General features: G+C 36.9%; 1 protein-coding gene across 1 annotated transcript in view; it reads right to left on the bottom strand.

The window, feature by feature from the left end:
* RHEB (Ras homolog, mTORC1 binding) overlaps positions 1-20,468 on the bottom strand; it is a 31,771-nt gene that overhangs the window by 6,817 nt on the left and 4,486 nt on the right. The window contains exons 2-4 of the mRNA XM_039348403.1: positions 7,048-7,119; positions 3,542-3,609; positions 1,693-1,775 (exon numbers count right to left, since the gene is read on the bottom strand). Of these exons, the coding sequence (XP_039204337.1) occupies positions 1,693-1,775; positions 3,542-3,609; positions 7,048-7,119 (223 nt within the window). The remainder of the gene's footprint in view (positions 1-1,692; positions 1,776-3,541; positions 3,610-7,047; positions 7,120-20,468) is intronic.

Below are 20,468 nucleotides of genomic sequence, written 5' to 3'. Positions count from 1 at the left end.
TTCTTAGATTTTCAAAAATCACAGCATTTTCTCTTAAAAAAAAATTCTAATTGGACACAAAATGTTAACAACAACAACAAAAACCCAAAGGGCAGATTTAATAATAGTAATAGTAATAAAGTTGGAAGGGACCTTGGAGATCATCGAGTCCAACCCCCTGCTCAGGCAGGAAACCCTACACTTGATGAACCACTAAGTCGTTTTCTGTCATCAGTTTTCCATGTTTCCATGAGAGGATGACAATGGAAAGGCTGGGCACCCACAGAGTTTGGAAGCCAGCACCTTGCAAGCGTAAAGCGTAAAGCAGGCTAAGGCAAGAGTGGTAACCCCCTTAAGCCCATCAAGGTCAGTGGGAAAGAGGATATAGCCCTATAAATACTTGGCCATACAAGATCAATTATTGTGGGGGCGAAACCTCCTTATGAAACTAATATTTGAAATCAATAAACAGATCTGTTGAAAGCTACTGCAGGTATTCTAAAGAAAGAAAAGGCTTTAATAAAAAAAGATCATTTGCATGTAAGAAGTCTCTCAAAAGTTTTCAGCATATTAATTTGGAAACCAAAGATTACCGCATCACAACTTTTATTAATTCTCCAACTAGCTGCAATGCCAGAAACCTATTTTAAACATTTTTTAAAAAACAAAGATAAAAGGTTTTCTATCCCCTGCAGCTAAGAACACGCACATATTAGAAAGTGATAATTGAGTCCCATCAGATGAAGCAGCGTTCCAGCAAAGGAAATTTCCAATGCTGGCCTCAGTACCAATTCAGAAGCTGAGGTTATTTGGTCCATTAAAGTGTTCTCTGTTGCCCTGTATAATACATCCCGGGCCACAAGCCTCAATAAGGAGGTCTATATGAGCCTTAACTCTGCTGCCTGCCTTATTTTATACTTGCAATCACCGCAGCTGTAGATTGGGAATGTCACAACATATATATATATATGTTGTATATATATGAATGAACTAAAGTTGAAAAAATGTTATATAGAGAGTAATGGGATTTAGCTTCTCAAGTTTTAACTGTTTTGAGAAAACACCAAGGTTTTTCCTTCAGGAGGCAAAAAAGAACAAATGCCAAATTAGTGGAGAATTCAGTACTGTACTGGAATACATTATCACCCCTTGCTTACTAGGGCAAAGTGTGAGAAGTAGGTCAGAAAGTTCCTTTTCAAGTTCCTGTATAATCATTGGATATTTTTGCTTGTTCCTTTGTTTAATTTTAAAATATATTATCTAAAATAGTGGATAACCTCGAGATAATTCAGAACTCTCACATAGGCAGTTTAGAAGTCCCAGTGTTTAGACTATGAAGATCTCAGATGCCCATACTTTAAACATGTACTCTAAATCTGATTGTAATTGTACTAACAGCCTTTACTCAACTTATACCCTAACTTTATTAAAAGGTCACTTTGACATTAGATAGCACAGATTCTGTTCTGACCACATATTTTTCCTTGTAGATTCAAACTGGTGAGGAACAGTGCTGAAATTGGCATCTTGAGGGAAAGGCATAAAATACAATTCAGCTCTTCTGTTTTTAAGCCTTCCATTATAGTATGTATTTTAGCTTATGTGCTGTAACTCATATAAAGACAACCAGTCTATAAACACAGATTGTGGAAAAACTGAAACACAGATTACAAGAGTTCAAAATTAGACAACAAAGATAGGAATATAATTTACCTTTTTATTGAAGTGACTGAGTAAACAAGAATGTAGCCATTGATGTCTATGGAATAGGTCTGAGGAAATATGGAATACTCATCCTGTTGGAAGATAAAGCTTCATTTTAAAGTTCTGTAGCAACACATACTTATCGGTAATACTTCCTTTGATGCTTGAGATTAAACATTATCATCATACATGAATGTATACAAACTGATATCTTTTCATTGCTATGTCTTATACTCTTGAAATTCCAGGCATAGCTGAAAGATTTCAATGCTTGTGCAAGGGTCAGCAAGAATTCAATTGGGCATAGAAGCAGTATTACTGAAAATGGCAGGTCCATATAATCAAATTTATAACCAATGATTTTGACAAATACTAAATGAAAATTTGGAAATACTGCACTTTCCATTTTTAAGTTGTTGTATTAAAATTAAGTTGCAAGAAGACTATTAAAATAAATTATTATGTTACTAGATTTACATTTTATTAATTTTATATTTTTGCTATTAAGAATGCAAAATTAGATAATCTGCTTTAGTAACTTTGTATATGCTCAACTGCATTACAAAGGTTAAAAACAAATGTTCAAATTTCAGTTTATAGCAAAATAGTAAGTCACTGCCACAACTGACATAAATAGTATTGTACAAAAGACTAGACAAAACAATGATCTAAGTTCCAAAGATCTGAACTTTAATCCTGCTGCTTATTATGAAACATTTCCAAAGTTCCCAAAGCTATTTTGGTTGCCTTCCTAACCAGTCCAAGTACCTTTCAGAGATATGGCCATTTACCATAGCATCTTCTGGATTGCCTATAGGGACAGACTTTGCCAATACTACTTGTATTATAACGTTGTGGTAACGGAATCTTGCCACTCCCTTTATCCGTCTGAGAATCCGTCTGAGAATGGTCTTGTGTTAGACAATTTCTCAGATTATGATTCTCCTCTAGACTTGGGTTGGAATTGACTTGGTAGTGGCTCTTGTTCTTGTCCCTCAAAGCTATTCCTTTCATCCATTACAAGGTCAGACTAGCTCTTCTGGATCTTAGTGAACTTGGAAGAGTTAAAGTGGGGAGGACAGAGATGAAGATCAATCCAAATGTACTCACCTGCCTTCTTCCCAAACTCATACTTAGCAGGGACATCTAAAGAAGCATTGTCCGTATGCTTGACTGAACAAAAAGACAGTGCTCCTCCACATGCTCCAGGACTGCAGGTCTACAGATGTTCATGCTCAACAGAGGGAGACCAGAGAAAAATGGGATAGGGCAGTGGTGGCGAACCTATGGCACAGGTGGCAGAGGCGGCACTCGGAGCCCTCTCTGTGGGCACGCGCACCATCGCCCCAGTCCTAGGCCTTCAGCTGGGTTTTATAAAATCTTTTCGCTTTAGGCCTCCGCTGTCGTGTACAAAAAAAAAAAAGGTTCAACCAATCAGTCAATTTCAACTTCTCATGGGAAAAAAAAAGATCTTGCAAAGTTGGAATTGATTGATTGAACTTTTTAGTCCCACCCAGTCTGCCTGTTACCACCGCAGCCACGCCCACCCAATGGGCCACACCCACCTGGCACCCGACAATGCATAAGTGGGTTTTGGGTTGCAGTTTGGGCACTCGGTCTCTAAAAGGTTCGCCATCACTGGGATAGGGGATAAGAATGGAGAGAGACAGCGGGGAAGTGGGGGGCAGCATGTACAACTTCAGCCTCATAACCACTGGAGTCTTCGCATTTCAATAATGTGCATGAAGAAGATAAAACTAAAAAGACTGAACCCATTTGATTCTAACCCAGTTCTTCAAGGACATCAACAATTTGTGTAATTTAAAGATATTAAACCCAGACTAATATAGTCACATACCTGTCCAGCAGTGTCAACCACTTGAAGATGATATTCTTGTCCATTGACAGTAATCAGCTTTGTGAATGCTGGACAAATAAAAATAAGAGCATGTTAATGTTTCAGATGCACAATTCATTAAAATCATGCATTTAATAAGATACAGCATTAGTATTGAAGTAAAATTACTTTAGGTATCATGAGAAATGCTGAGTAGATTTATATAATAATGCCTCTGAGTAGATTTATATAATAATGATGAAAAAATAGATTTGCTATTACATTTAATTTTTCCATTAGAATATTTTATTTATTTACATCCTGTCTTTATTAATTTCATAAATAAAGCAGCAAACATATCGAACATATCTTCCTTTTCCTATTTTCCTCACAACAAAAATCCTGTTGTTGTGGGTTGGGCTAAGAGAGAGAGGGATTTATCCTGTATTTGCACACAGGGCAAATACAAAACAAAAACCCAGTTGGGCGTTAAAAGTTTGGTTCTAGTTTATGTATTATTTTTGTAACAATGGTATAATTTTCCCAAAATTATAAACTATATTATAAAGTTTGAAAACTGATATAAACACAATATAAGCACAATATTTCCACTAAAGTACATTCAAGAATACATCGAAGTACATTTAAGAACACACAAGCAAAGGTTATTTAGTTGCATTTGACTCCATGAAAGACACTTTTCCATAAAGGCAGAAAGTTACTTTTTGCAGCTCATGCATTATGTTTAGAAATTGTAGGCTGTATTGGAGTAATTTATAGCTTCTACTTGCAAGAAGCTATGGACTTGATGACTTTATGGTCCTTCTCAACTAGGAAATTATAAACAATATTTAACAAATAATTACATTTTAACTCATTAAATTGCATTTTTTACATTTACAAAATTAAAATCATGTTAAGACTAATATTCTTGTTTCTCATATGCCTCTTGCTTTTCAAGTTTACTTATCTAAGATTGTATTTGATTACACATGAATTTAATTTCCTTAACCAATCAGAATCTTTAAAGTTAATTAAATTTGGTAGCAGTAGGTTTCTAGACTTGAAATTCCATTCATAAAATGTATCTGAGGTCATTAAGGCTGCCTGCCACAATTTAGTACCTGCAGCTTGGCATATCCATCATCTTGTGAAAGTGCAAAGCACATGAATGCAAAAGAAATTGTTACAGTGGGTGGAAGTCAAGAAATTAAGTATTTCAATACAAGACTGACAAGTGAATATTCGATGAAGCCAGCATTTTGTTATTGTAAATCAAATTCTGTTTTATAAAAAAATATGTTGAAATGATCTGCATAATCTATGTTTTATTTTTTTCTAATGCCATCCAAATCATTCCAAATATAAACATTAGATATTCTATTAGCAGCAATGTGGGCTGGATAAAATTTCAGAGTTGAGAAATGTAAACACCTTGTTAAACATTCATTGCTGAAGAATTAGCTACTATACCAAGGGGACCTTTATGCAGAGAAGGTCCAGCAACAAGGCTAACTTGGGTCCAAACAGAAGCACTTGGAAAATTTTCTATCAAGGTCTCAAACATTTATAGTCAAAACAGGAACACTGAGGAATTTTTCTATCAATGTCTCAGAATCTGAGTCAAAACAGGAACACTGGGAAATTTTTCCACCAAGATTTCACAAGCTTCCTGGCAGTAATACAGTAGACAGATCAACACACTATAAGATAGTTTGTCAATACTGTACTTTGCAACAGACTTCAAATCAAATTCACCTTTCAACTTTTAAAGGATGCCATGATTAAAAAACTGAATTTTAAGCTACCAAACAGAATCTTGTGCATTTCACAATATATATAGAATGAAATCTCAAATATATTTTGAATACAGCTAAACTAAATTTGCTGCATTAGACAATTGCAGAACTTTGTAAATCTCACACTTGTTTTATAATCCTCATTAAGGATTGAGATTTCACTTTACTTACTTGTAAACATATTTATGATTCAGACAACAATCATATTTGCAAATGTTTCAAATCAAAACCAAACACAGGGGAAAAAAACAGAAGAATGCAAAAATTGACCTGGTTCTCTAAAATTAGAAAATTAATATTTATTACAGGCCAACATATTGTAGAACTCATCCATAATAGAGTGTTAAATATGAGAAATAGTGTTCACACTTATATTTTTTGAAATAAGTTTAAATATCCTTCAGAAATGGCAACTAAAACCATGTGGCATAGTATTGTCTATGTGTATACTGTACATACACATATAGTGTAATATATAATTTTGTATGTTTGTGTGCGCACCCACCTATACAGGGTATACCAAAAGTCATGAATTAAACTATAAACTATTTTGTTGTTATTTGCTTCTAAACATTTTCTTTCTCATTTGACATGTAACCTTTGAATATTCCTAAGTACAATAACATTTTTTTCTGAGAAATAAATAAACTGTATTGTGATTGGCCTATGGGGCCTAATTTCCAGTACACTTGGCATGTGTGTGGATGTATTTGGGGATGTGTGGGAATAGACAGCTAGAACTGAGATATATTGACATTTAATAAGGAAATCTTCAGATACCCTTTTTGAAAGGCAGACAAAGTACAAGATCCAATCTGGGTGAGTCACTGGGACTGGAGGGCGACCGGAGGTTTACTCTTCCGAGCTTTCGGATTCCTGCTGGAGCCCCCATCCTCAGGGAACTGGCTCTCTCCAGCTTCTCTGAGGATGGGCTGTGGCAGGAGTCTGAAAGCTTGGAAGAGTAAATCTCCGGTCTCTAGAATCGACCCAGATTGGATCTTGGAACATTATTCTATTTGCCTTCATTTGTAGACAAAGTACCTTAGATGTACACAAAGAAACTGCACAGAGATTTCTCCGATGTATTTAGCAATATAAAATTATAGCATATTATTGATGTACAGTTTTGGCAAAGACAGGTTAAAATTTAACGTAAACAATCTTAGAACTGTACTGAATCTTAACTTGAGCCATATTCTGAAAAATAAACAAAAACAATATAAAATATAATACTAGGAATTTCATAAATAACTGAGCATTGAACTGGTTTAAGGATTAAATTGTAAGAGTATCTGACGGTGGCTCCAAAGAAGGGCCTTCTGCAATGAAAAGACCACCAGGTTAGTTAAGGCTGCTGCCTGGGGAGGAGGGGTTAAAATGGCACATGCGTGCAAAGTAGAAAGACTGTTCTAGAAGAGCTACTGCAGACAGCAATGGGTTTGGTGCATTTTTTATTTTGTTTTTAAGGAATAAGAACAATGATTCAGTGCTACAAAGTTGGCTATATAAGTATTACTACAATTTAGTGTATGTGTATACAATATACATAGAATATATTTCTCTCTTTATTGAACATTTAACCTTAAGATAGCCAAATGTTTAGGGGAAAATTAAATGCACACTATTTTAACTCTTTGACAAAAGATTAAAAAAAGAAAAACAAGATTCAGAAACTGTATGAAACTGTTGAGAATTCTTCTGACCTGTGCAGAGTTCAGGGTTACTTACTGTTCTCTATGGTAGGATCATAGGAATCAACAAATTGGCCTTCCACAAACTGGATGGTCAAAGATGATTTCCCTATGAAGAAAGCAAAAGAAGTATTACAAGGACTGCATACTATACATTAAGAACATTCTTTCAGATTTTAGTTTTTCAGCAACCTGAAAAAAATGGACTGAGATCTGAAAAAAAAAAATATGATAGGAATTTCAGTCCATAAATATTTTCCATGGCTTGATTTTGTTTAGCTAAAATATATAGGAATGGTTATTTTATCCTCCTTGCTTCAGATATTCTGAATCTCACCATGCCTATAGACTATTTATCTAGTTCTATCTATAACAGCCTTCTCCAACTTCTTGTTCTCTCTTTATGTCCAGCAAACATGGCCAGTATTGGCCCTAATAATCTGAAGAACATCAGGACAGGGAAGTATTGCCTACTTTGACTGACAGCAACTTTTTAAGCTTTCTTAGAAGACTATTATTCAGCCCTAGTTGAAGATGCCATAAACTTGACTCAGGTGCTTCTGAATATATAAACAGCCTTCTTAATATACAAAGCATACCCAGGTTGCTTAAAGGAACAAAATATTTCTGAAATACATCAGAGGGAAAGTAAGCTATCCTAATCCCTGCTCCAAGTGAAACCACAACAATTTACATGACAGATGCTACATCTTTCAATTCACCACAATTATTTCTAGAATTATAGTAACTGACTTGCTTACACTGGGATTTTATGTTGTAGACAACACATATATTTTAAAACAATATTATCTTTATCATCAACCAGAAATCAAATGTTTTTGGATGAAGAACTAGCAATAACTTCACTCTCCACTTGGGCCTCTGTGATTATTAGTTCAATAAACATAGTTCTTAGAGTAGAGCATCAACTATCCTTTAATTCATAGACTTAATAGTCAAATATTAAACCTATTCTCAAAGTTGAATTCCTGAAAATTAATATTTCTACTAGTGTATTTTGTTGGGCGATGCTTAAGTTAATAACAGATTTAAAGATTCAGAAGCAATGTTAATACAGTATGAAACAGAATGCTACCACAAATTTAGACGCATAGAAACGTATTTTAAAATTTAAACTATATCTTTTTGCCTATACTGCCCAGCTTAATGAAATAATCTGAATTTCTGCTTGATGTTTGTACAGGCAATATAATTTTTAAACCATGATGTGTATTGGGTATTTGCAGCTGAGGTTTACGTTTTTCTAATACTGAAGTCACATTTATGTTAGCATTTCACCATATAGAAAGAATCACGGTGTAATAAGACTGAGCTTTCAAATTAACATGGTCTCTCGTATTTCCTCTGTATACAGATATTTTTAAAGTGTTATGACATAATCAATTTTCTGAGATATATTGAATGTACTAAAAATCCAGCCTGGTACCATCCAGATGTGATCAGATGGAATTCCAGGAGTTTCAGAGACCATGGCCAAATTTGGGGGCAGCTGCAGTAACAATCACACCCGGAAAGTGTCAAGATAGGAATACAGATGATCCTTTCTTACCGACTGCTCCTTCAGCGACTGTTCAGAGTTAGAACAGCAATGAAAAAGAAAGTTTATGACTAGTCCTTGAAGTTGCCTCAGTGTCCTTACAGACATGTGACTGTGATTCAGGCACTTGGCAACTGATGTGCATGTACTATTGTTGCAGGATCTTGCAGTCATGTGATCGCCATTTGCAACCTTTGTAGCTGGCTTTCGACAAGCAAAGTCAACAGACCAGGAATTTGCAAGTTGTAGTCATATGATATTGCACTTAACAACCACAACTGATTCACTTAATAACCACCATAATTTGGAACTAACATAATTAGTCATAATAGCTCATCTTCTGAGTGCGTTGTTTAGTATTCCAGTTACTTACTGCAATCAGTAAAGCTTATCTGCAGCTGATTGTCAAATCATAATTGGCATCAAACTACAGATGATCGGAATGCTTTTAAAAACAACCTAAAACCAAGAGACACCAGACATAGTCAATTTCAGATTAATCAATGTCTGTTCATCTACTGTATGCATTTCGACCACAGGAACAATTGATCTTTAAAACATGCTAGGGCACAGTTCACCAAGGGTGACTTAAAATTCATCTTTGAAGAAATCATATGGAAAAGAAAATCTAAAGTTTTAAACTTTGTAATGTTGTGATTCTTTAAAATAGTAAATAGGTTTGGGCGATATGCCCCCTCATAAATAAACTCATCAATATACTTGATTCTAAAAGAAATCGCCTGCAGATTTCCCTCTTTCCCAACCTTGGGCATGAGACAAACTTATAAAATTTACAAGGTTGGGCCTATGCTCCATCCTCAGACCATAGATGTTCAAGCAGCACAAATGAAACACTAAAAGTTTTGCTATTTAAAGGCAGCTGGAAGAAAATCAAGTCAGCCATCTATCATGAACGCTAACATGAAAGTACTTGCACAGCAAGAACGGCCAAAGTCATTACACAGACATAATAAACAGGTATATATTTTTACCCACGCCATGATGGACACTATGATAGTAAACACTAGAATAGTAGTGTAAATATCCAGAAATATATGAAACAATAAGTAATTATGGTATAATAGAAATGAGAACCCTCCCACCCCCACCAGAAAGTATAGATTAATTTACTCATTCTCTTTAAGATATATAAATGTTTCTTATGAATGCTTGGGCAAGGAGGATATTGCCCTTAATCTTCACAAACTCTTCAATCACTCCCAATCAGGGAGAGCTGAGTTAAACGTTTGCTGGGTACAATCAGAACTTTTTAGCACTGTTCCTTAAGTTTCTTTTTAACCTGGCACTTAAAACCTTGTTATCTTGTTAGCTGTCATCATCATCCCTTCTTTACAACAGCAAGAAACAACCATAAGCCTGGGAACATTCAAATTCCAGTTCTGGTGACTGCAAACTCTCTGAAATTTGCACATGACATCTCTAGAAGATTGCAACTCACTGTTTGAAAAGCCTACTTTAAAATATATAGATACCATTTCAGATGAATGTTCAATATATAATTTTCAGTACTAATACTGCTTATTTAAAGAATTCACGAAAACCAAAGAAGAGATTGCACTTTTTTTAAAAAAAAAAACTGACTAATTTCTTTCTTACCTTGCACAGGGTTGTTTTGTTAGTAAAGGAAGTTCCTGTTTTATCTGAAAGAATGGAAGGAGGAAAAGGGGAGACTGAACAGAAGTAGGCACTGCCTATCAGTTTCATTAAAACATGCATAAAGACACAAAATATATGGTACCTTCATTCAAAGAATAATTTGGCATAAATTTATGTCTGGTTTAATACTTTGTTTAGACCAGTGTTATTCAAACTTGGCAAAGTTAAAATGTATAGACCTCAACTCCCAGAATTTCCCAGACAGCATGCCAAGTCCACAAATCTTAATATTGCTATGTTTGAAAAACACCAGTTTACACCAATGCTTATGTTGATGAAATATAAAACTCTTTTTTCAAGTGCTATTTCTGTCTCCTTCACATGATCATTGATCACACTGATCAATTTTTTTCTTCACTCAAATTCTTGTTAGCATTAGGACTTACATTCAAGCAATATACATATGTTATATGTTGTAACATACAGACTCCAAACAGTGCATATGTTAAAGTTAGGATCAGCATTTTATGCTTAAAACTCTACTGGGTGTAGGGCCTGAAATATGTTGCAATCACAGTTGTAGAATGCAGCTGTTAGAAAAAATTGGATGAGAAAAAGCAATAATTTAGACTCTCTGACATTACATAAATTGTATTATTCAAAACCAAACAAATCAAATTATAGTAATGTAAAAAGAATGCCATCTCAGAAGATGTCAGTTATGTGACATTCATGCTTTTAGTTCCTTGCCAACAAAATGTAGGCATGCAAGTTGCACCCTCAGCTATAATTCAGAGCTGACTAAAAGACACTAGAATAGATTATAATTTTATAAAGTTATAATCGAGTAAGATTAGCACTATTTTGCCTTCCTACTTTCTATTTTGAGTGGGAAGAAGAGAACACTGGATCTTTAGTTGGACATGTTTACCTGTACCACACCATTAGCGTAATTTGTCTTCATATCAGGCTGCCATCTGTGAGTGAAAACTGGAATAGTCTTAGAAATTACTTTAATTCAATGTCTTGTAAATAATTTGCCCTCTAGACCAGCGGTTCTCAACCTATGGGTCGCGACCCCATTTGGGGTCGATCGACCATTTCACGGGGTCGTCAAGCAAGGCTGTCTGCCATTTTTTTCCCCTTTTGCGGCGGGTGCCTTACCTCCCTTGGGCTGGGCCAGCTGGTGGCCCAGCCAGTGGTCGGCCTGCTCAGTCTCTGCCGCTTGCCAGCTATGCCTCGGCCGGCGCAGGGGGTGGCACCACACATGCATGGCACTCCCGGGCAGGGAAAGTCCTTGACTTACGACCGGTTTAGTCCTCGACTTACGACCGGTTGGGGATCACGGCATTAAAAAGGTTGAGAATTACTGCTCTAGACTATTCCTACCTACCGGATGCCTTTAAGACATATTGGAATTTGGCCCAAATCCAAGGTTCACAAAGCTGCTGGGAATCTTTTCATAAGGCAAACCCATTTGGATCATAGCAGGTGGAGAGAAGGATATTATATGTTCATTTAGGGATATCTGGGATGATTCATTTATATATTATTTTGAAAACAATGGTGGGAAAGGGGAAAGCTAATAAAGCCATAGTTTAACTCTTAGTTTGTGCAACTTAGATAGTTATGCCCTTTCCTATTAAATCAGAAGTGATTCTCAACATTTCATCAATTTCATTAATTATTCATTTCACCCAAGAATGAAACTTTACAGACACTTTTACTGTATTTATAGTACACATATAGCTGTATACTATACAACCAAAACAGCATCCACTTTTGGTCGCCATGATGAAAAAACAATGTTGAGAGACTAGAAAGAGTGCAGAGAGCAACAAAAATGATTAGGGGATTGGAGGCTAAAACATATAAGGAACGGTTGCAGGAATTGGGTATGTCTACTTTAATGAAAAGGACGAGGGGTGACATGATAGCAGTGTTCCAATATCTCAGAGGCTGCCCCAAAGAAGAGGGAGTCAAGCTATTTTCCAAAGCGCCTGAAGGCAAGACAAGAAGCAATGGATGGAAACTCATCAAGGAAAGAAGCAACCTAGAACTAAGACGGAATTTCCTGACTGAGGGAACAACCTGCCTCCAGAAGTTGTGAATGCTCCAACACTGGAAGTTTTTAAGAAGAGCCATTTGTCTGAAATGGTATAGGGTTTCCTGCCTGAGCAGGGGGTTGGACTAGAAGACCTCCAAGATCCCTCCCTATTCTGTTATTTCATGTTGAATTACTAATGATTATTCTCAGTTACAATGGTGCTGAACGAGGGGGATCTATGATAGATATATGTAGTTGTGGCCATTGCAACATCCCCAGAGTCACAGGACCACCATCTGACACTTGGCAAATTGCTCGCAATTACAGTGATTGCAACATCCTAGTCATGTGATCATGTTTTTACTTATTAACCGACAGAGTCATTAGACAATGATATGGGCAAAGTATAATTTTGATTAATCAATCAATCAATCACCATTTCTTGCCTAATAACTGTAACTGGGATTGCCACAACTGCCATCGTAAGTTGGCATGGTCATGTAATGTCATGCTTTATGACTATGTCACTTAGGAACTGAGTTGCCACCCCTAATTATCATAGTTAAACCAGGATTACTTGTAATTATTCAGGACATAAAACTTACTCAAGAGACTATATGAAATGATGCTTAAGTCTGAATGGGAGACAGTAATACCTTAAGGGCAAGCAGAAGAAAGGATCAGGAGCAAAATGTATAAAGTTGTATGTGGATGTGGTGATTGAGGTTATTGGTGATATAAATGCCAATGATGGTGATTATTTTAGTCTGTCAACTTAGCTGTGGATGGGATGTAAGAGATTTTAAATAAATAAATCTACAATAGTCTGCATAGTATTCAATAAAGGGCATTAAAATTAAATCTTATGCTATCAGGGCATTAAAATAATCCAAAATGGTGCAATTCTTGCATATTTTAGCAAGTTGCAGCAATAATTTTTTTCTGCTTGAGCTATTAATAGAGGGCTGTTTTTTCTTTCTCTTATTACTCAAGCAATTTTTTTCTATTTTACACAAAAGAAAAGAATAGAGAAGACAAATAATTTTGGCACTAGTATCACGTTGCTCACTTTCCACACTGACAAAAATTTCATATGGGAAATTTCTAAAGTTGAAAGGTTGTTTTGTTTCAAAATAATTATATAGCAGTATATATCAGCATTCCCCAACTGGATACCCTCTCTATGTGTTAGGACAAAAGCTTCCAGAATTTGCAATCACAATGTCAAATGTTACAGTCCCAACAAAAGTTGAAAGTACCAAGTTGGAAAAAGCTGTAAATTTATTTATTTATTTACTTTATAGGCCTAAATTATACACTAAATTATCCAAATTGTTTTACATAATCTCTCAGCCTATAATTCTTGAATATTCATAACCTAATAGCTGTTTAAAATCTGCAAAGAATCCCTGGTCACTTTTAACACACATTGTTAGTTGGGAATTCTTTGAGCTGAAGACCATATCCAGATGGCACCAGAGTCAAAATAGTCACGTTCCTTAACCTCTTATAATTTTTTAGGTTTTTTAATAGTCAGAGTCAACAGCATCCTATTTCATCTGCTTTTTTATATTTTTTAAATGGATTAGGATAGGCAAGTAAAAAAGCAAATAGCAACAATGAAAGAAGCAAGACAAGCACAAAATATACTTTCATCATAGTGTTATATTCATATAATTTATATACCACTTCAATTCCTACATGACATTAAAAACATGAATATAGGTAGTCCTAAATCTAGGCCATAATTGAGTCCAAAATTTCTCTTGTTAAGTGAGACAGTTGTTAAATGAAATTTTTCCCATTTTATGACCTTTCTTGCCACAATTGTTAAGTGAATCACTGCAGTTGTTAAATTAGTAATACGGTTGTCAAGTGACTCTGGCTTCCCCATTGATTTTGTTTGTCAGAAGAGGGGAACATGTGATCATGGGACTCTGCAAACATCATAAATATGAGTCAGTTACGAAGTGTCTGAATTTCTGTCACGTGTCCATGGGGATGCTGCAAAGGCCGTAACTGTGAAAATGGTCATAAGTCACTTTTTTCAGTGCTGCTGTCTTTTTGAATGGTCACTAAATGAACTGTTGTAAGTCGAGGACTACCTGTATTTACAACTTTGTTCTAATTTTGTCACCACTAATACAATATTTTAATCTTATTGGAAACTCACTACTTATCCAAATCTATCACCAAATACATGATTTTTGCCCCAATGTACCAACACAAAATTTCTGTCACTCTTTTTTGGAAGACATTCTGCATGGAACAAAACTTTGAAAACCCCAAATTCTGGTTTCATCCAAAATTAGCTATTCTGTACATGAAATAGTTCATGTACAGAATGTTTGTTATATGTAGATCTCAACTTATGATCAGAAAGAGTGCATTTTGGCCCATAAAGCATTTCCGGTCATCATAAAAGATTACCCCCCCTCGCAGTCACATGACTGTGATATGAGTGCTTGGCTACCTGTTCACACTTATGACCAGTTGCCAAGCACCCCACAGTCATGAACTGCCATTTGCAATCTTGTCTGCGGGTTTCCTCAGAAAATTAATAGAAAAGCAGGCAGGGAAAGTTGTAAGCTGCTGCTGCCTGCCAAGAAGGGAACTGAACTCAGCAGGCAGCTCTTTTGCTTTGTCTGCCTAATGACTCAAGTAATTGCTTAACGACTGCAGTTGGGAGTGTTGGGATTGCAGTCACTGAGCAAAGCAGTCACGTGGGCAGCTTGCTTAGACTGCTTCACTTAACAACCAGGATTCCATTCCCAATTGTGGTTGTAAGTTGAAGACTACCTGTACACCTATAAGAGTGCTTTAAATCTAGAAGTTCATGAAAGCAAGGAATGAGAATTGGTAGAATAGGTAAAGTCCTGGCTAGAAACTGAGATGCCATGAATTATCATCCTCTCTTAGGCATGAAAGCTGGCCAGGTGACTTTGGGACACTCACCCTCTCTCAGCCACAGCGTTATTGTTGCAGGCAAAATAAAAGGCTGGAGTATCAGATATGTATGCTGCTTTGAGCTAACAAAAATGAAAGGATCCAGGAAATTACAGACCTATCAGCCTGACCTCAATACCTGGGAAGATCCTGGAAAAGATAATCAAACAACGAATCAACGAACACCTAGAGGCAAACAAAGTCATTACTAAAAGCCAACATGGGTTTGTCAAAAATAGATCATGCCAGACAAATCTTATTGCATTCTTTGACCAAGTGACAAAATTAGTGGATCAGAGGAATGCTGTGGACATAATTTACTTGGACTTCAGTAAGGCATTTGATAAAGTAGATCACAACCTACTACTTGACAAGATAGAAAAATGTGGGGTAGACAGAACCACCACCAGATGGATCCGTAGCTGGCTGACCGGCCGTACTCAGCGAGTGGTCCTCAATGGAACTGCATCTATATGGAGGGAAGTGTGTAGTGGGGTGCCCCAGGGCTCTGTTCTGGGCCCAGTACTCTTCAACATCTTCATCAACGATTTGGATGAAGGGATAGATGGGGAACTCATCAAATTTGCAGACGACACCAAGCTGGCAGGAATAGCCAACACTCCAGAAGACAGGCTTCAGATACAGAAGGATCTGGACAGACTTGAACACTGGGCACTAACTAACAAAATGAAATTCAATGGTGAAAAAAGCAAGGTTCTACATTTAGGCAAGAAAAACCAAATGCACAAGTACAGCATAGGTGGCACCATGCTCAATAGTAGTAACTGTGAGAGGGACCTCGGAGTCCTAGTAGACAATCACTTAAATATGAGCCAGCAGTGTGCTGCAGCTGCCAAAAAGGCCAACACAGTGCTAGGCTGCATTAACAGAGGGATAGAATCAAGATCACGTGAAGTATTAATACCACTCTTCAATGCCTTGGTAAGGCCACACTTGGAATACTGCATCCAGTTTTGATCACCACGATGTAAAAAATATGTTGAGACTCTAGAAAGAGTACAGAGAAGAGCAACAAAGATGATTAGGGGACTGTAGGCTAAAACATATAAGGAACGGTTGCTAGAATTGGGTATGTCTAGTTTAACGAAGAGAAGGACAAGGGGGGACATGATAGCAGTATTCCAATATCTCAGGGGCTGCCATAAAGAAGAGGGAATTAAGCTATTTTCCAAAGCACCTGAAGGCAGGACAAGAAGCAACGGGTGGAAACTAATCAAGGAGAGAAGCAACCTAGAACTAAGGAGAAACTTCCTGACAGTGAGAACAATTAATCAGTGGAACAGCTTGCCTCCAGAAGCAGTAAATGCTCCAACACTGGAAGTTTTTAAGAAGAGACTGGACAGCCATTTGTCCGAAATGGTGTAGGGTTTCCTGCCCGAGCAGGGGGTTGGACTAGATGACCTCCAAGGTCCCTTCCAACTTTACTACTATTATTATTATTATAAAGCAGGATAAAATCTGATAAACAAATAATAATACCAATATCATTTTAATGAAGTTGTCAATAGAATTACAGGCACCTGGTGGACCAAATTGCAGATAATACTGAGTCAAATATGAACACCTGAAAAGCCATCTTAAACTTTTGAATCTTATTTTTACTGAAAGCTCTCTTTCAATGTACCAAGGCCAGAATAAAAAGCACTGTCTCTAGGCCAATAGAATAGACTCTCTAGAATAGAGTCTAATTCTATTGGCTTTCAAAAGCCAATAGGAATTGTCTAGGCTGTCTCTGCCCTGCTGAGCCTGCCAAAAGTCCCATTCTGCAAACGGTGCTGCAAGTTGTCTGCAGCGAAGGCGAGCTGTCTGGAAGTTTCCACCCCTCCCTGCTGAGCAACTACTAAAAATGTAAGTTAAAGAGGGCCAGAGGTGGGAGGTGGGAGGCTGGCGGGGGCAGGGAGGGTTGCTGGCGCACGTGGGGCCCGGCAGGTGCCTTACCTCCCTTGGGCTGGGCCAGCTGGTGGCCCAGCCAGTGGTCGGCCTGCGCCATCTCTGCCACTTGCCAGCTACGCCTCGGCCAGCACAGGGGGCGGCACCATGCATGCGCGGCGCTCCCGGGCAGGGAAAGTCCTCGACTTACCACCGGTTGGGTAGTCCTTGACTTACCACCGGTTGGGTAGTCCTCGACTTACCACCGGTTGGGGGTCGCGGCATTAAAAAGGTTGAGAACTACTGCTCTAGGCAACTTTTTAGAGTGATTTTAATATAGTTAACAAATTAGCATTGCATATTACAAATTGCTTTTGGGGGAAAAAAATCCTTGCATTTCTGAAAGTATTTTGCCATGTCCTATCAGGACTGTGAGAAATGCAAATTCAACATTCAGATAAATAAAAGATGCCCCTTTTCTTTATAGAAAAATGTTCTCTCTGTAAATCTAGCTTTTTGCAAGCAAATAGATACACTGAGGATCCCAATTTATAGTTTTCTACACAATGTTAAACTGCTGGACCAAAACTTAATATTTTAATAATCCATTTAATGTGCTTGCCAGCCCGAAATCAAACTAAGATTAAACTTCTTCACATTCTGCTGTACACTCTGATTATAATCTGAGGGATGTCTAACTTGATTTTCATAAAAATATGACCTTTCTATTTCACATAGAATATAGGAGGAATTTCAAGCAAAGTGCAATATATTCAACATCACTCATGCAGAACTGACTTCCAAATTTGTATTATGGAAAATATAAATTAAAATAGGCAAGGCAGCTAAAGACTTTTGGCTTGAGGTATTACATGCAGTCCTGAGAATTCAATCCAGTTTTCTTATTTTTTTTTCCTACAAAAATATTTAAGTGAGTGCAATTCATCTTCAAAGAAAGCACTCATATACATTTTTCAAATACAACAAACTAGCATATCAGAATTGTGCTGATTTGACTGTATCAAATAGCTTCCTTTTGGAGCTACTTATAGGGTGACATGATAGCAGTGTTCCAATATCTAAGGGGCTGCCCCAAGGAAGAGGAAATCAACCTACTCTCCAAAACACCTGAAGGCAGGACAAGAAGCAATGGATGGAAACTAATCAAGGAGACAAGCAACCTAATAAAAAATGTCCTGACTGTGAGAACAATAAACCAGTGGACTTGCCTTCAGAGGTTGTGGGTGTTCCATCACTGGAGGTTTTAAGAAGAGATTGGACAATCATTTGTCTGAAATGGTATAGGGTTTCCTGCCTGAGCAGGGGGTTGGACTAGATAGAAGACTTCCAAGGTCCCTTCCAACTCTATTATTCTGTTATATCAGAAATGTCCATAGCACAGTGATACAATAAAAGGTTCAATTACAATGGGATATATAAGATATGCAGCCCACTTAAAGAAACCAACCTGTAAATAAATACACTTAGAAAGTGGAGTTGAAACATCTAAATGTTGGGCCATAATAAAGGTGCTGTTTAAGTTATCAAATACTTCTGAAAGGCAGATCAAAGCTAAGCAAATGCATACAGGTAATTCAAGAGTTAATTCTAGCACAGTGTCCTTAGACAACCCTTTCAGTGGCTCAATATTACAGTTAAGAATACTGCCTCTAGTGCTTACTGCTCTCACTTACAAGTTCACTGCAGTAAGGTTTGCCACTAGGCAGGCAGGCAGGCAGGCATAAAATGAAGCTTTTAATTAAAGTTGGTATTTTAGGCTATTATTGAAGAACAGCCGACATGCTTTATAGCATGATATGGGCTCTTAGTACTATGGGAATCAAGTGCAAACTCCTTAAAACACCCAACATAATGTTTTAAGTTATGCTGAGCTACTATTTCAGTTTTATAATTAAAGATTTGGCAACTCCACAAAGTATAGCTATTTAACATAATTTTTCCCCTAAAAATGCACCTAATGCTTAATGAATTGTCCACAGCACTAGAATAATTAAAACACAGTAAGCAGCAAAATGAAAAACATTTAATGTCAGAATTGGCACACAGTATTCCAAGATGATTTGATATGAATTCTTTCTTTATGGAACCAATCTGTTTCCGCCCAACTCCCCTGTATAAATCAAATTTATAGCCAGTTCATCTACCCAGATCCCAAATTGCATGCGTGTACATTTTTCAATCATTAAGGATAAGTTTTATTCAGAGTGTTGCATGGATCATTTTCTGATTACACACCAATGTAGGATTGGTTGTTTGCGGATCTTCAACATTTCAATGAATAAAAAATCAAAATCCTTCCAAATTTAGATCTATTCAATGCTCATCAGATATTTTATTTTCTCACTACACTATTAGAGCTTTTTCACTTTGCAATCTCTTGTTGATTTCCCACATATTTTGCATTTCCAGATTAATTTCTCTCTATAATGCCTGAATACAGGTAGTCCTCAACTTACAACCATTCGTTTAGTGATCATTCACAACCACACTGAAAAAAGTGACTTATGATCGATTTTCATTTATGACCATTGCAGAATCCCCATTGTCATGTGATCAAATTTGGACGCTTGGCAACTGACTCATATTTATAACGGTTACAGTGTCCAGGGTCAAGTGGCCAGTTTTTGAGACCTTCTGCAAACAGAGGGAAGTGGGAAGTCAGATTCATGTTACTAACTTAACTGCTGTGATTCACTTAACGACTGTGGCAAGAAAGGTTGTAAAATGCTGCAAAACTCACTTAACAATTGTCTTGCTTAGCAACAGAAATGTTGGACTCAGTTGTGGTCATAAGTTGAGGACTACCTGTATAGATAGCACAAATTCTGGTGTTTATTTAAAACCAGTTGATAAATGTTTTTTCCTCCAATTTTCACAGGTAGCTTTAATTCTCTTTTTTTCCCCATTTCAGGTTACATCTCGTGGTGTCCTTGGAGAACAAAAATGGGAAGAGAGAAAAGGAGGAGAAAGAACTGGAAAACAAGTAAGCATACAAAAGGTCTTGCTATATCTCTATTATATATAATTTTCAATTGAAAGTTTGCCCTTCCCCCATGGTAAGTATTGTCACAGTATAGCAGGAATTGCCCATTGTTTCGCTGAGACTGTATCCTTTTGATTCTTATTACTGTACTGTATTACATTTTTATCGACCATTCCTGTAGAACTGAAAGAGAACACAAAGAGATCTTCCCCTCACTTTATCCCTATGAGAAACTTTTGAGGTAGAGTGAGCTGGAAAATGCTGATTGGTCATTCAAAGAGCACTTAACAGAGTCTCAAACTACTTAACCACTGGTTCCCCACATTCCCATCACAATTTGCTAAGAAAAGGAACACTAGAATAATGACTCTTTTATAACAACTCAAGTGCCTTGTT

This window comes from Crotalus tigris, unplaced genomic scaffold, assembly GCF_016545835.1.
Source record: "Crotalus tigris isolate CLP2741 ecotype Arizona unplaced genomic scaffold, ASM1654583v1 scf7180000018151.1857312, whole genome shotgun sequence".
NCBI classification, from domain to species: Eukaryota; Metazoa; Chordata; class Lepidosauria; order Squamata; family Viperidae; genus Crotalus; species Crotalus tigris.
The sequence above is the reverse complement of the archived record's forward strand: the minus strand, read 5'-3'. Positions and strand labels throughout refer to the sequence as shown.